Source organism: Pipistrellus kuhlii, unplaced genomic scaffold (genome assembly GCF_014108245.1).
Source record: "Pipistrellus kuhlii isolate mPipKuh1 unplaced genomic scaffold, mPipKuh1.p scaffold_m20_p_2, whole genome shotgun sequence".
NCBI lineage: Eukaryota > Metazoa > Chordata > Mammalia > Chiroptera > Vespertilionidae > Pipistrellus > Pipistrellus kuhlii.
Window position 1 is genome coordinate 72,668,668 of NW_023425515.1, and position 15,528 is coordinate 72,684,195.

General features: G+C 42.5%; 1 protein-coding gene across 12 annotated transcripts in view; it reads right to left on the minus strand.

Moving 5' to 3' along the window:
• The window catches only part of SENP7 (SUMO specific peptidase 7), a 156,927-nt gene that overhangs the window by 56,082 nt on the left and 85,317 nt on the right, over positions 1–15,528 (minus strand). For 9 of the 12 annotated variants that reach the window (XM_036445436.2, XM_036445435.2, XM_036445433.2 and 6 more), the window contains one exon: positions 2,270–2,388. In XM_036445436.2, coding sequence (XP_036301329.1) covers positions 2,270–2,388 — 119 coding nt within the window. The remainder of the gene's footprint in view (positions 1–2,269; positions 2,389–15,528) is intronic. The other 3 variants (XM_045584037.1, XM_045584035.1, XM_045584039.1) reach the window with 1 other exon arrangement.

Genomic DNA, 15,528 nt, shown 5'->3' on the forward strand with positions numbered 1-15,528 from the left:
AGAACTCATTTAGAACAGCTGAAAGAGATTCTCCAAGTCAGTTCTTAGTGTAGAAAAGGTAGCTAAGATCCAGGAAATCCTTAATTAGAGTTAAGATCACATGAAACACTGTATGAATCCTATATTGTTTACTTAAAGGAGCCTAGAGTGGTAAATGTGTGTCATACAAGGCAGAATACCATTGAAATAGAGAAAGAAACACGTTCGGCAGCTTTGGAAAGCCTTACACTTCACTGCAATGTAGTACTACACTCTATAACATAGTTGAGAGACAATGTTCCCGAGCTGCTTCTGTTCATAACAGTGTGTAGGAAGTTGTTTGTATATGTGGGCAAAGCTTATACTTGGACAAGAAGGCAGAATATAGGAAACTACATGAAAACATTACCTCTCTGCGCACCGGGATTAAGCCAGCGCCTTTTCGCGTGCACAGTTCTCCGTACCTTCACAGTTTCTGAGGGTCAGCGTGCCTTCGCTCTCCTTCCCAGATGGCAGAGACTCCTCTGAGCTAACCGTCCGGAGCTTCAGGGAAATGCCTCCCCTGTTTTCCAGTTCTAAATTCAAATTTGTTGTGGTAGGCTGCATTCGGGTGTCTACCCTATGCCGCCATCTTGGTTTCTCTGAGGTATCTTATTTTCTAAATTAGAGGCCTGGTGTACAAAATTCATGCACAGGGTGGGGTGTCCCTCAGCCCGACCTGCACCCTCTCTAATCTAGGTCCCCTTGGGAGATGTCTGACTGCCTGTTTAAGCCCCGGGCCCAGTCCTAAGCTGGCAGTTGGATATTAGAGAATATTAAAAGCAGCAAGAGAAAAGCAGGTAGTTACCTATAAAGGAGCACCCATACGATTGTCGGCTGATTTCTTAACAGAAACCATGCAGTCCAGACGGGAATGGCAAGAAATATTCAAGGTGATGAATAGCAAGAACCTACAGCCAAAAATATTCTACCCAGCAAAGCTATCACTCAGAATCGAAGGCCAGATAAAGAGCTTCACAACTAAAAAAAGAGCTAAAGGAGTTCATCATTGCCAAACCAGAATTATATGAATTGCTGAGGGGGGTTATTTAGGAAGAGGAAGAAGATAAAGATAGAAATTATGAACAACAAACATGTAACTATCAACAAGTGAAACTAAAAACCAAGGAAATTAAAAAATCTGATGAACAATATTAACTAGTGAACATAATAGAATCAGAGGTATGGAAGGGGAGTTAACTGACGATTCTCGGGGACAAGGGGAGTGGGGGTGTGGGAAGAGACTGAACAAAAACTGTGCTCCTATGAATGAGGATAATGGGGGATGGGGAAAGGACAGAGGGTGGGGTGGAAGCCTGATGGAGGGGAGCAATTGAGGGAGAGGGAGGAAGAGGAACACATTTGTAATAATCTGAACAATAAAGATTTATTTATCGATAGGAAAAAAAAGATACCTCACTAATTTGAGCTAGCAATAATCCAAGAGATCCATGAAGATGTTAGTTTCACATCTGATTAATGTAGTAAATTACTCTTGTGAAAATTTTTAAAAATTATTTTAAATTCTTAAAAGAGACACAAAAAAATAGTTAATTTATTAACCCTACATATCAAGAGGCCTACAAAGAATTTTCAGTAGTCTGGAATGTATTTACCTTTGAAAATGTTAATAATGGCTTGTATTGGCATCTTCCTAACATTGAGAGAAATTCTAATGAATAAAATATATATTTCATAGGAGGATAAATAGTGTGAAGCTAATAATAATAATAATAATAATAATAATATAGTTAGCAGTAGTAACAATCCCAAATATATCCATGAAAACAACACTCAGAAATAGCCAGACTAACATTATAAATTTATAGGTATATGCCCAGCCACAACAACAACATAATCAAATTAACTTTTGGATTTAATAAATAGATCAAGAAATATATACTACAGGATACAAATTGTAAATTTAGCTATTTTCTTTGGGTTGCTAAAATAATCTCCCTTTACTTTCACATATCCTTCAAACATAAAATTGAATAAAGTTATCCATAAATTTTAAAATTATTACAAATGCACCCTGGCTATTGTGGCTCATTTGGTCGGAGCGTCATCCTGAAAGTGGTGGGCTCAATTCCCAGTCAGTCTCACATATGGGAGGCAACTCATAAATGTTTCTCTCTCACAGTGATATCTCACTCTCGCTCTTGCTCCCTCTTAAAGTCAATTTTTAAATATTATTACAAATGCAGTACACAAAAATTTAGATAACAACAGTTTTTAAAGTTAAACAAACCTTTAGACTGAGTATCAGACACTACAAGAGAAATGCCATCATTACCTTTTCTCTTTTCTTTGATCTGAGTAGCCCGCCTTGAACAATTCTTATCTACTGTCTTATTTGATTGAGAACCCCTGAAAAACAAAATAATAATATACTCAATTCTTTCCAACCCAAATAAATTTTGAAGCCAGCTGGCATATATTTACGACAAAAGACAGTGATTTATAAATACAGGCCCACATAGAAGAGTACATGATCTGAATAGTAAAAAAATAATGAACTAAAATTTGAGAAATTAATTCTCATCCCTGTTCTACATTTAAATTCTCCATGTTTCTTTGGGGAACAGAACACAAGACACCCACACCATAGAATTCTGCATATGCAAAATGAGCAACAGAATAATATAGGCATTAAATACATTAAATTGATTTAAAAAGTAAAAAATTTCATGAACACAAGATACTGATAACCACATCTATGTGTATTTTAAAAACTTATAAGTTGAAGGTAATGTAATTGTTAATATGTTTCAAGCATGGATCATATATCAAAGTACAAAATAAAGTTTGGAGTGTAGTAACAAATTTTACCTATTAAGGAAATAATTTAAATACAAGGTACCAGTTAAATACATAAAATATAAAATTTTTGAAAAACAAGTTTTGGAGGTATTTGAAATATCATACCTCAATATCACATTTTCAATAATGGATAAATTATCCAAACAAAAATCTACAGAGAAACATTGGAATAGAAATATACTTCAGATCAAATGGAACAGACATGCATTTGAACATACCTTCCACCAGCACCAAAATATACTCTTTTCAAGTGCACATGAAACATCCACCAGAATAAATCATATGACATGCCACAAACAATCTTAGCAAATTTAAGAAAACTGAAATCAAACCAACTACCTAATCCAATCACAATATGATAAATCAAGAAATCAATAATGGAGGAAAGCTGAAAATTTCAAATATATGGAGATACTAGAGGCCAGGTGCACAAATTCATATCTGGGTAGGGTGCCTTGGCCTGGCCGGCAATTGAGGTCTATCAGGGTCCAGTCAGGGGGAGGGACTATGGGAGGTTGGCCAGCCAGCCTCCCAGTCAGGGCCATCAATCAGAGAGACCAGCCAGCCGGGGGGAGGAACCATGGGAGGTTGGCCTGCTGGCCCTCCCATCAGGGCTGGGGGGAGGGACTTTGGGAGGTTGGCTCACCCCAATCGGGACTAATGGGGGGGGGGGGGCAGCCATGGTGAGAGGCCACAGGAGGCCAGCTGGGGGGAAGGGCAGTGGGAGGTTGGCCAGCAGAGGTGGGAGAAGCCTCAGGAGGTTGGCAGGCCAGCCTTCCCCTATGGGTCCAATCGGAGGGGCCAGCCAGCAATGAGGAGGGGCCAGCCAGCAATAGGGAGGGGCCGAGGGGGGTTGCTTGTGGGAGCACACTGACCACCAGGGCAGTGGTCATAATGATAACTTAGGCACACACACACACACACACACACACACACACACACACACACTAGAGGCCCGGTGCACAAAATTTGTGTATGGGGGGAGGGTCCACAGCCCAGCCTTCACCCTCTCCAATCCAGGACTCCTCAGGGGACATCCCTCTAACGATCCTGGACTTCTGGTTCCTAACCGCTAGCCTGCCTGCCTGCCTGATCACCCTTACTGCCCCCCTACTGGCCTGCTAGCCCCCAACTGCCCCCCCTGCCAGCCTGATTGCCCCACACAGCCTGCTGTTTGGTCATTTGGTCGCCCCTCACTAACCCCCGTGCCAGCCTGGTCTCCCCACACATCCTGCTGCTCAGACATTTGATCACCCTTCACTAATCCCCTTCTGGCCAAGTCACCCACATAGCCTGCTTCTTGGTCATTTGGTCATTGCTCACTAACCCCCTGTCAGCCAGGTCAACCCACGCTGCTTGCTGCTCAGTCGTTTGGTCATCCCTCACTAACCCCTTGCCGGACTGGTCACCCCATGCAGCCAGTTTAGATTGCAATGGTTGCTTAGACTTCACCAACCAGCAGCGTTGGAATTTGAACCCGGCACCGCACTTCCATCAGGGATGGGAGCCCGAGCCGTTCAGAGGGGCTTCTCCAGGAGCAAAGGGTCCCTGGTGGAGACCAGCGCCCACCGCGACCGCCAAACCAAGCCCACGCAACCTGACCTGACTCCCTACAATGTCCTTTTTCACAGAAAATGAACAACCCTAAAATTTATATGGAACCATAAAAAACCCCAAGTAGCCAGAGCATCTTGAGAAAGAAGAATGAAGACAAAGGAATCAAACTTCCTTATTTGAAACTATATTACAAAGCTACAGTAATAAAAATAGTATGGTATTGGTAGAAAAACAGATACAAAACAGAAAAATAAATTCACACAAAACTGCTGTTTGACTCGGTGATCCCAATTCTGGGAATATATCCTTAGAATCCCAAAATATCAATCAGAAAGAATATATGCACTCCTATGTTCCTACCAGAATTATTTACAATAGCCAAGATCTGGAAACCATGATGAACTATCACCTCACACCTGGTAGAATGGCTATTATCAAAAAGAATAAGAAATAACAAGTGTTGGTGAGGATGTAGAGGAAAGGGAATCCTTGTGCACTATTTGGTAGAAATTAAATTGTTGCATCCTCTACAAAAAAATAGTATGGAATTTCCTCAAAATATTAAAAATAAAACAACTATATTAGGCAGCAGTTCAATTACTAGATATTTATTCTTAAGAAATGAAATCACTATCTCAAAAAGATATTTATGTCCCCGCTCACAGCAGCATTATTTACAAAACACACACAAAAACCATAACTGTTCATCAATAGATAAATGGATAAATAAAATGTGATATATATGCACAATGGAATATTATCCATGGTTGGACCTTGAGGGCATTATACTAAGTGAAATAAGTCTGACACAGAAAGACAAATACTATCTGATCTCACACATATGTGGAATCTAAAAGAAACAAAAAACACCTAGATATAGACAACAGATTAGTGGTTGCCAAAACTAGAGGGGATGTGGGGGGAGAAGGGGTGCAAAATAGCTGAAGATGGTAAAAAGGCACAAGTTTCCATAAGTGTGTAAAGTGTACTCGAAAGTTACTAAGGCGCGATGCACGGAATTCATGCACGAGGTGGGTATTCCTCAGCCCAGCCTGCACCCTCTCTAATCTGGGACCCCTTAGGGGATGTCTTGACTGCCAAGTTAGGCCCGATCCTAAACTAGCAATCAGACATCTCTCTCACAATCCAGGACTACTGGCTCCAAACTGCTCGCCTGCCTGCCTGCCTGCCTGCCTGCCTGATTGCCCTAACTGCTTCTGCCTGCCAGCCTGATCACCCCTTAACCACTTCCCTGACAGCCTGATCGATGCCTAACTACTCTCATGCTGGCCCTCCCCTGCTGGCCTGGTCACCCCTAACTGTCCTCCTCTGCAGGCCTGGTCATCCCTCACTCCTTCCTGTACAGGTCCAGTCACTCCCAACTGCCCTCCCCTGCTGGCTTAGTCGCCCCCAATTGCTCTCGCCTGCTGACCTGGTCGTCCCCAACTTCCCTCCCCTGCCGGCCTAATCATCCCTAACTGCCCTCCCCTGCAGGCCTGGTCGCCCCTAACTGTCCTTCCCTGCTGGCCTGGTTGCCCATAACTACCCTCCCCTGGAGACCTGGTCGCTCCCAACTGCCCTCCCTCTTCTGCAGGCTCAGTCACCCCCAACTGCCCTCCCCTGCCAGCCATAGTGTGGCAGCCATCTTATGTGAGGGAATTAGGGTTAATTTGCATATTACCTCTCTATTATATAGAATAATAAATTTTGTTGTATATCTAAAGCTAATACAATATGATCTATCAGTAATCTACCAATTAAACTCACTAATTAACTTTTTTAAATAAAGTGATATAAACCACCGGGAAATCATTATATTGCTATTTCAAATAAACAAAGAATGATTAAATCTTTACACATCATACTTTCTCCCATGATAATTACTTATGAAAAAACTAATTATCATATTATTTAAGTGGGTAAAATTTTTGAAATAAGAAACTACATAAAATTAACATAAAACATTCCTCTATAATAAAACATATAGTAATTACTACATTTTCAAAACTGTTTCAACCTAGAAATTTTTACAATACCACTTATAAAAGCATTAAAAAATCAGATACCAAAAGTTAATCAAAATTTTTGTACAGTAAATTATAAAACACATACCAAGTACCTCCGGAAAATTATGGATAAGGAAGCATCTATCATTCCCATCTAGCTAACATTTGCACTGCAAAATTCGTCTGATGTAACTATTTTGGAACTCTAAGAGTCTATTAAAGGCTTGCAACTTCTAGTCAAAAGTTTTGACAAAAATTTCAGTTAATTTCGGTCAACTTCAGGTCTTAAATTGGTAGTAGCTAACCAACCTTCCCACACCCTGAGCTCCAAGGCAATCAGTTATAACCAAGCTCCTAGAACATTTTGCATGGGCTTTCAAATGGGACAGTAAGCAGTCTTGACAAGGTCCTCCAAAAACTGCAAATCTGTACTCTGATCACTGACAGAGCAAATAGACAGCAATTATTGCAAAATCCACCTCTCTTGTTGCAACACTCTCCATCCAACTAAAATGACTTCCAGAAGATTTAAAGGGCTAGCACCTATTCTCACTCTTCCGCCCTAACCCCTTCATTTTTTTTCTTCTTTCCTTTTTTTTTGGAAACTAAATGCATAAGGACTAGAACAAAAAAAAAGCAATCACAGCTGAAACCGGTTTGGCTCAGTGGATAGAGCATCAGTCTGCGGACTGGAAGGTCCCGGGTTCAATTCCAGTCAAGGGCATGTACCTCGGTTGCGGGCACATCCCCAGTAGGGGCTGTGCAAGAGGCAGCTGATGGATGATTCTCTCTCATTGATGTTTCTAACTCTCTATCCCTCTCTTTCCTCTCTGTGAAAAATCAATATATTAAAAAAAAAAAGCAATAACAAATACAAGATAATTCAGAAGTCATGACCAAGTAAAGACGCAGACTTAGAAATGACCTAAAAAAAAAAAAAAAAAGAAATGACCTGGGACCTTATGTTTACACACAACAGAGACATGTTACAACAACAAAAACGCAGAGAGCCCAGTCACTGTTGCTCAATGGTTGAGCTTTGACCTATGAACCAGGAGGTCATGGTTCAAATCCCAGTCAAGGCACACGCCCAGGTTGCAGCTCCATCACTAGTAGGGGGTAGCAGGAGGCAGCCTATCAATGACTTTGTCTCCTCACTGATATTTATATCTCTCCCTCTCCCTTCCTCTCTAAAACCAAAAAATATATTTTTTTTAATAAAGAAAATTTAAAAAAAAACAAAACAGCAAGTCCTGGGGAAGGGGGAGAATCTTACCATAAGATTTAAATGTCAACAGAGGTGGGGCACAGACCCTTACCAACCCCCTCTGCAGCATGGCAGGCGCCTGAACCTTCTCCCATTCTGAGGGAGGTCTCCTGCCTCCTTGGCTGCTTCGCTTCCCATGCACAGCTCAAAGTGGGACCCAGGTAACAGACAGAGACGTGGCTGACAGCAGCTGCCCTCTCACTGCAGCAAGACTTATTTGAGAGGTCTCATACCCATGGTGTGGGCAAGTGGGTTTTTAATATCCAAGTCCAGCCTAGCAGCAGGAATGCTCAGGCTCTTCTCAAGAAGGCAAATAATCAACTCCACTAATACACACATGGTAAATGAGATTGATGCTAGAGTGTTGAGTATGACCGATAAATGGTAGCCAATTTCTCAGAGGAAAGTAATGTGGCTAATGGAAATAAATGAATAGTCTAAAAACACACAGAGATTGTACTGTTCAAAAAGCTGTTCCTAATGGGTTAACAAAAATTCTTATTGGCAGAGCGGCCATGGTAAAATTGCACAACATGTTATGAATCTAAAGTAGTCATAGTGTAGCATAAATAACTTAAAATGTAAAAGCTATCAAGACTACAGTATAAAATTTCCAAAAGTTTCCTATTATTTAAAAAAGGGGGTGATACTGGAAGAATATCATATAAGGAAATATATCCTGAGAATAATTTACATCTAAAAAATTTGTGCTTTAGAAAATTAACCTTCATTCGAAACGCTAATAGCAAGATACCCATGAAAATACACACATGGTGACAAAACAAGCCAGGGGAAAATCATTTGAGGGGGGAAAATGGAAAAGAATCCCAAATAAAATTTAAAGAAAATATCCCTTTATTAACTTTTGGTCGAGAATATGTTTGCATATTTTCAGAAAACAACTCCGAGACCATCTGGAATTCTGTAATAGAGAGCAATAGACAGAAGCGCTCCAGCCATGAAGACAGAAGAGACACAATTCAGAGATGGAAGATGCTGACGACGCCTCAGCATACCAGCAGACAGCAGCTACGGGTTGCTGAAGGATGCCCAGGACCAAACCAGAGACAGGCGGACCTGCATTACCACCATTTGTCCACCAACCAGATCTGAACTATCATGGCTGGCATGTACACATAAGGAACTATCTGGCATTAAAATTGGGACACAAAAGAACTGTTGGCCCAGAAAGGAACTCACTACAGACTGATTCAGTTGCCTCTCAGCATAACCATTATGGCTTGTTGCAGTGTAGGTTCTTACAAGGGTATTTCTTGGATCACATGATCTCACACATCTAGAGGAAATAATGAACACAAACAGACCCAGAGAAAGAGAACCAGCGATCAGACTCTCAAACCTCAGAGGGAAAGTAAGGGAGGATGGGGGTAAGGGGAAGAGATCAACCAAAGGACTGTGTGCATACATATGGGCCTAGCCAGTGGCCATGGACAATGGGGGGGGACCCCACGGGCATATCTAGGGAGGGGTTTGGGATGGGAATGGGGGAATAAGGACAATTATGTGAGACCATAATCAATAAAAAAATAATAAAATAAAAAATAAATCCTAAAAATAAATAAATAAATAAATAAATAAATGTCAAGTGTTCAACAGAAAAATGCCCAGGCATACAAAAAAAGGTAAAGTATGGCAAAACAAAGAAAAAATATAAATCAACAGAACCTGTCCCTGAAAAAATCCAGATGACAAACTCAATAGACTAAAACAACTATCTTAAAAATATTCAAGGAGCTGAAATAAGTCTTGAAAACAGTAAAAAATGTTTTTTATAAAAAAATGAAAATATTCATAAAGAGATAAAATATATAAATGAGCCAAAAAGAAATTCTGGAGCTAAAAAGTACACTTAACTAAAATGAAAATTTCATTAGAGGGATTTGAAAAACAGATTTGGACAGAAAAACCGATCAGTGAACTTGGAGACATGATCATGGAAATTATCAAATCTGAGGAATTAAAAGAAAAACAGTATGAAAAATAAACAGAGCCTAAGGAATCTGTGGTACACCAACAAGTACTAATATGCAAATTACTGGGGTTTCAGAAGGATAAGGAAGAAAGGGGCAGAGAGACTCTTTGAGTAAATAATCATCAAAAAAATATTCCAAATTTTGATGAAAGACATGATTATAAACATCCAAGATCCCCCAGGAACTATTGATAGAATAAAGTCAATGAGGCTTACACCAAGAAATATTATAGTCAAACTATTTAAAGACAAAGGCAAAAAGAGAATCTAAGCACCAACGAAAATTGACTTGTCACATACAAAGAATCCTCAATAAGATCTTAACCAGATTTCTCATTAAAAAGCATGCAGCTAGAAGGCACTGGGTTGGTTATTCAAAGTACTGAAGGAAAAAAACTCAACCAGAAACCCTACATCTAGCAAAGCTGTCCAGAAATAAGGACAAACTTAAAACATTCCAAAATAAAAACTGAGGGAGTTCATTACCAAAGATGTGCTAATGGGAATACTTCATGTTGAAATGATAGGACATTAGATAGTAACTGAAAGCCACATGAAAAAATAAATATTAATGATAAAGTAAATACATGGACAACTATAAAAACTAGGGAGGGGTTTGGGATGGGAATGGGGGAATAAGGATGGGAATAGGGAATAAGTATTGCCCTAGCTGAGTGGGTCCATTGGTTGGAGTATCACCCCATACACCAAAAGGTTGCAGGTTGAATTCCCAGTGAGGGCACATACCTAGGATGCAGGTTAGATCCCTGGTCAGGACATCTATAGTAGGCAATTGATCAATGTTTCCCTCTAATCTCTCTCTCTCTCTCTCTCTCTCTCTCTCTCTCTCTCTCTCTCTCTCTCTCTCTCCTCTCTCAAATCAAGAAAAAAAAAGAAAAAAAAAAAACAGAAATGAGGAGACAAGATGGCGACAGATCAGACGGACTTGTTCTGAGCCTAGTCCCAGAACAGATAGAATCAGCTTCTATGAGTCGCACAGGGAGTACAGAATAGCAAGCTAAGGGGTAGCAAAACTCTAAAAGAAGGTAAGGGTCCTTTGGACAGGACTTCATGACCAAGCAGCCAGCGCTGCGGCGGTGGAGACCTCTCCCAGAGCTACAGGCTCAGAGGAAAGGCTGCGCCATCTTACCAAGAAAGGAGAACCTTCTCTGAGGCCTGGAAAACCCACAGCAGAGGAGACCATCGAGCAGCTGTGATGCCCCAGTCGGCGCAAACACGTGGATTCAAGGGAGTTCTTCAATCACCCACGGAAAGGTCAGAGTTTGCGGGGAAAACGTGAGGGTTCTGGGTCACCGCGGCACAGGCAGCGACTGTACCCGCGGTGCGCCCCAGCGGCCCGGGCCCCCAGAGGCCTGAGCCCCCAGAGGCCCCGACCCCCAGAGGCCTCGCGTGGCCCCGCTTCCCAGCAGTCCTGCGCAGCCACCAGAGGCCCCACGTATCCAGAGCTGCACCAAAAGAGACAGGGGCTGCCGAAAGAATCGCGCACAGCAAGACCCAGTGCTGGGTTTCACGTGATCTTTCCTAAAATCGGGTCTTTAAAACACACAAACAAACAAACAAACAAACAGAAAACACACAAAGGGACTCGGGACAAATTGTTAAGAATCGGGACCATCCCGCCAAAAGCAGAACATCTGGACACCTTGGCGCAGACCCAGCCTGCGCCTAATCCCTCTCACCCCCTTGTTTCTGAGTACTAGGGAAGGATTGCCCAGTTTGGCATATCCTGGGAGACTGCAGGGGGAAATTGCCTTCCTGGAAACAGGGGATCAGAGCGAGAAGAAACAATCTGGGAAAGGAGTCAGTCTGGGAGCCGGCACCCAGGCAGCTTTCCTCGACAAAACATAGAGCCATAGAGAAAGAAGGCTAGAGCAGCCAAAAAGACTGGTAAGTCAAACCAGAAACACTGGCACCTAGGGGCTGAAATACAAACTGATTCCCCCCCTTTTTTTATTTTATTTTTTTTATTACTTTTAATTAATCAAAAGTAAATGGACAGAAAGAACTAAGAAATAGCCTACTTAAAATTAAAGACTAGCTTATAAAACTGAGGTGCAGTGGAACGCAGGGATCTGCAATACTGTCTAGACCAAGAAATAAGCGTGCCAAATATAATAACAGAGAAAATGAATGACCACTACTGCACATTTTTATGCTAATTTTTCTATTTTGTATTTTATTTTCATCTTTTACATCTTTTAGTTCATTTTCATTTTTACATCTTTTAATCTTTTTTTCACTTGATTTTACCTTTGTAATTACTACTTTTTTCAATTTCAATCATCATTATTACTACTGCTATTTTGCATTTTTTGTTTCCGTTTTGTTTTGGTTTTTTTTTGTTTTTTTGTGTGTTTTTTTTCTTACCATTTTAATTTTTTTATTTTACATTTGGATTAGTCTTCATTCTATTTTAATCTCTACTATTGCATCATTCAACCCTACCTCAACTTGACCTTTATGCCATCATTCTCTTACTAACTTTTACCCTTTTCATCTCCTGTTTATCTTATCCCTTTCCAGATTTAGTTTTTCCCTATTTTTTCTGTATACCCCCTGCTAAAAAAAAATATCCAAGGATGAGGATTAAAAAATAATCCTATCTAATAAAAGAATAATATGCAAATTAACCATCTCCCCACTCAAGCCACGCCCACCAGCCAATCAGAGTGAGTATGCAAATTAACCCCAACCAAGATGGCTGCAGCCACAGAGAGCAGTTGAGAGGCTTGGGTTTCCCTGGCAATGGAAGCCAAGCTTTCCACACACCCTGGCCTCACTGCTACAAAGTTTCAATTGTATAAGGTAAATAAATTCCAGATACCTGGGCCTCTGCTTGGGTCGCCAGGGGGCGTGGCTGGCCTGCGAACCACCACAGGCCCTTGGCCCAGGGCGCTCCACATCCGAAGGGAACCCCCACCTGATCCAGGATACCCTTATTGTGACCAAGCCAGCAGAGGAGGGAAGTTGGGGGTAACCAGGCCTGCAGGGAAGGGCAGTTGGGAGGGACCCAGGCCTGCAGTGGAGACCAGTTGGGGGGAACTAGGCCTGCAGGGGAGGGCAGTTAGGGGTGACCAGGCCTGAGGTGGAGGGCAGTTATGGGCAAACAGGCTGCCAGGGGAGCAGTTAGGCATCGATCAGGCTGGCAGAGGAGTGGTTAGGGGGTGATCAGGCTGGCAGGCAGAAGCAGTTAGGGGCAATCAGGAAGGAAGGCAAGCGAGCAGTTGGGAGCCAGCAGTCCTGGATTACGAGAGGGATGTCTGACTGCCCATTTAAGCCCGATCCCACCAGTCGGACATCCCTCGAGGGGTCCCAGATTGGAGAGGGTGCAGACTGGGCTCAGGGACACCCACTTCCCATGCACGAATTTTGTACACCAAGCCTCTAGTCATCATAATGAAAGACTAATATGCAAATGGTCATCACACCATGACACCATAATGCCGTGAGGCCTAAGGACCAATTAGCAGGGACCTGAGGCTGCGTGGCGCCAGGCTGGGGCTGAGGGAACTGAGGTCACGCCCTCCACCCTGGTGCCAGGGGACCTGAGGCTGTACCGCCCACCCTGGCACTGGGACAAGTGGCAGTATCCCCGCCCAGCAGGGCTTCATGGGGGTAGGGCCAGCCGGGTCGTGGTGTCATCCAGTGTGATCGAGCTCACAACCCAGGCATGTGCCCTGACCAGGAATAGAACTGTGACTTCCGGTTAATAAGTCAACACTCAAACACTGGGCTACACCAGCCTGCCAGACCAATGCATTTTTTAAAACTATTAAGACTGATTTTAAACACACAATGCATAAAAATATGATTTTGTGACGTCAATAAATTGAAAAGAGGCAAGAACAGAGCTGTAAAGAGCAATTTTGAATGCAATTAACATTAGGCTGCTATTAATTCAAATTAGTGTGTTGTAACTTTAGAATGTTAAGTGTAAAAACCCATTAAACTACAAAGAAATCATCTATAGAATAAAGACAAAAGGAAATAGAAAGGAAATCAAAAAGTTTCATTACAGAAAAACAAGAAAATATAAAAAAGAGTTCATCAGAAAATAAGGGAGGGAAAAACACTATAAGGCATACAAAAAACAAATATCAAAACAACAGAAAAAGTCCTCTTATTGACTGCTTTAAATGTAATTAAATTCTCCAAACAAAAGACAAAGATTAGCACAATGGATTTTAAAATATATGATATCCAACTATAGGTTGTTTACAGAAACTCACTTTAGATGCAAAGATACAAATAAGTTAAAAGTGAAGAATGGGAAGAATGTATTTTATGTAAATACTAGCCAAAAGAGAGTAGGCATAGCTATACTAATATCAGGCAAAATAGACTTTAAGTCAAAAAACTTAGCCCTAGCCAGTTTGGCTTACTGGATAGAATATTGGCCTGTGGACTGAAGGGTCCTGGATTCAGTTCCAGTTAAAGGTATGTACCTCGGTTGCAGGCTTCTCCAAAGCCCAAGTCTTGGTAGGGACACATGCAGGAGGCAACCAATAATGTGTTTCTCTCACATCGATATTTCTCTCTGCCTTTCTCTTTCTTCTATTCTCTCTGAAAATCAATGGGAAAATATCCTTGGGTGACGATTTAAAAAAAAAAAAAAAAGTTTATAAGAGACCAATGACATTATGTATTACTACAAAGTTCAGTAAAACAAGATTATTTATGGATAACAGTTCACCCTTGAACAACATGGGATTTATAGTGCCAACCCACATGCAGTTAAAAATCAACATGTAATTTTTCACCCCCAAAAAAATATTAACTACAATCATCCCTCAGTATGAACAAGGATTGACCCAGGACTCACCATGAAAGCCAAAATCCGTGAATGTTCAAGTGCCTTATGAGAAACTAGAGGCCCAGAAGATAAAATTCAGTCTGAGACCCTCTCACAGCCTGGGACCCTCATTCCTTACCACCCACCTGCTCACTGCTCCTTAACACTCGGCTCACTGCTTGAGACTCCTGCTACCGCCAATGCTCTCACCAGCCGTGAGCCTGGCTTCTGGCTGAGCAGCACTCCCCTTGTGGGAGCGCAATGACCACCAGGGGGCAAATACTGCATTGCTTGTCTGCCCCTTGGTGGTCAGTACACATCATAGGAAACAGTAATTTTGGTCATTCTAACAATTACACTAGTGACTCAGTGCGTGAAATCACGTAGCCCCACTCATCTGCACGCAAGCCCACCACCTGGCCTTGACACCTTAACCTCTCCAACCAGAGCTGGAACACATCTTGCCCCACCCCTGACCTCTCTGGCCTTCTCTGGCCGCTTTAAGCTCCACCCTCCGTCCCACGAGTTGCCTTGGGCTCGTCCAGCCTCCTCAGGCATCTCCCCACTTCCACCCCATCTCTGGAGCAACGCGGCAACTCTGCCCTGTCATGGCGCCAGAGGAGAGCGTGGATGCCTCCCGCCTGCTGTGGAGTTTCGAGCGTCGCTTCCTGGCGGTATGCATGTTGCGTTCCTTCCCCTGGCAGGTATGTGGTGAGCACAATCAGTGCAAACAGTGGGTGACAAAGGACTGGTGAGAGAGGTGCTACGGGATCTCACCCCCAACGTCCCTGCCATGGGATGGTCCCACTTCCTCAGGGCACCTCCCCACTTCTGCCCACTCCAGAGCAACACAGCGGCTCCACCAATGCACATGCAGCCTCCTGCTGAACAGTCATTATGGCGTGAGGACATCATGACCATTAGCATATTAGCTCTTCACTATATAGGACACTAGAGGCCCAGTGTACGAATATGCATGCACTTGGGTGGCGGGGGGGCCTCTCAGCCTAGCCTGCACTCTCTCACAGTCTGGGACTCCCTCAGGGATGTC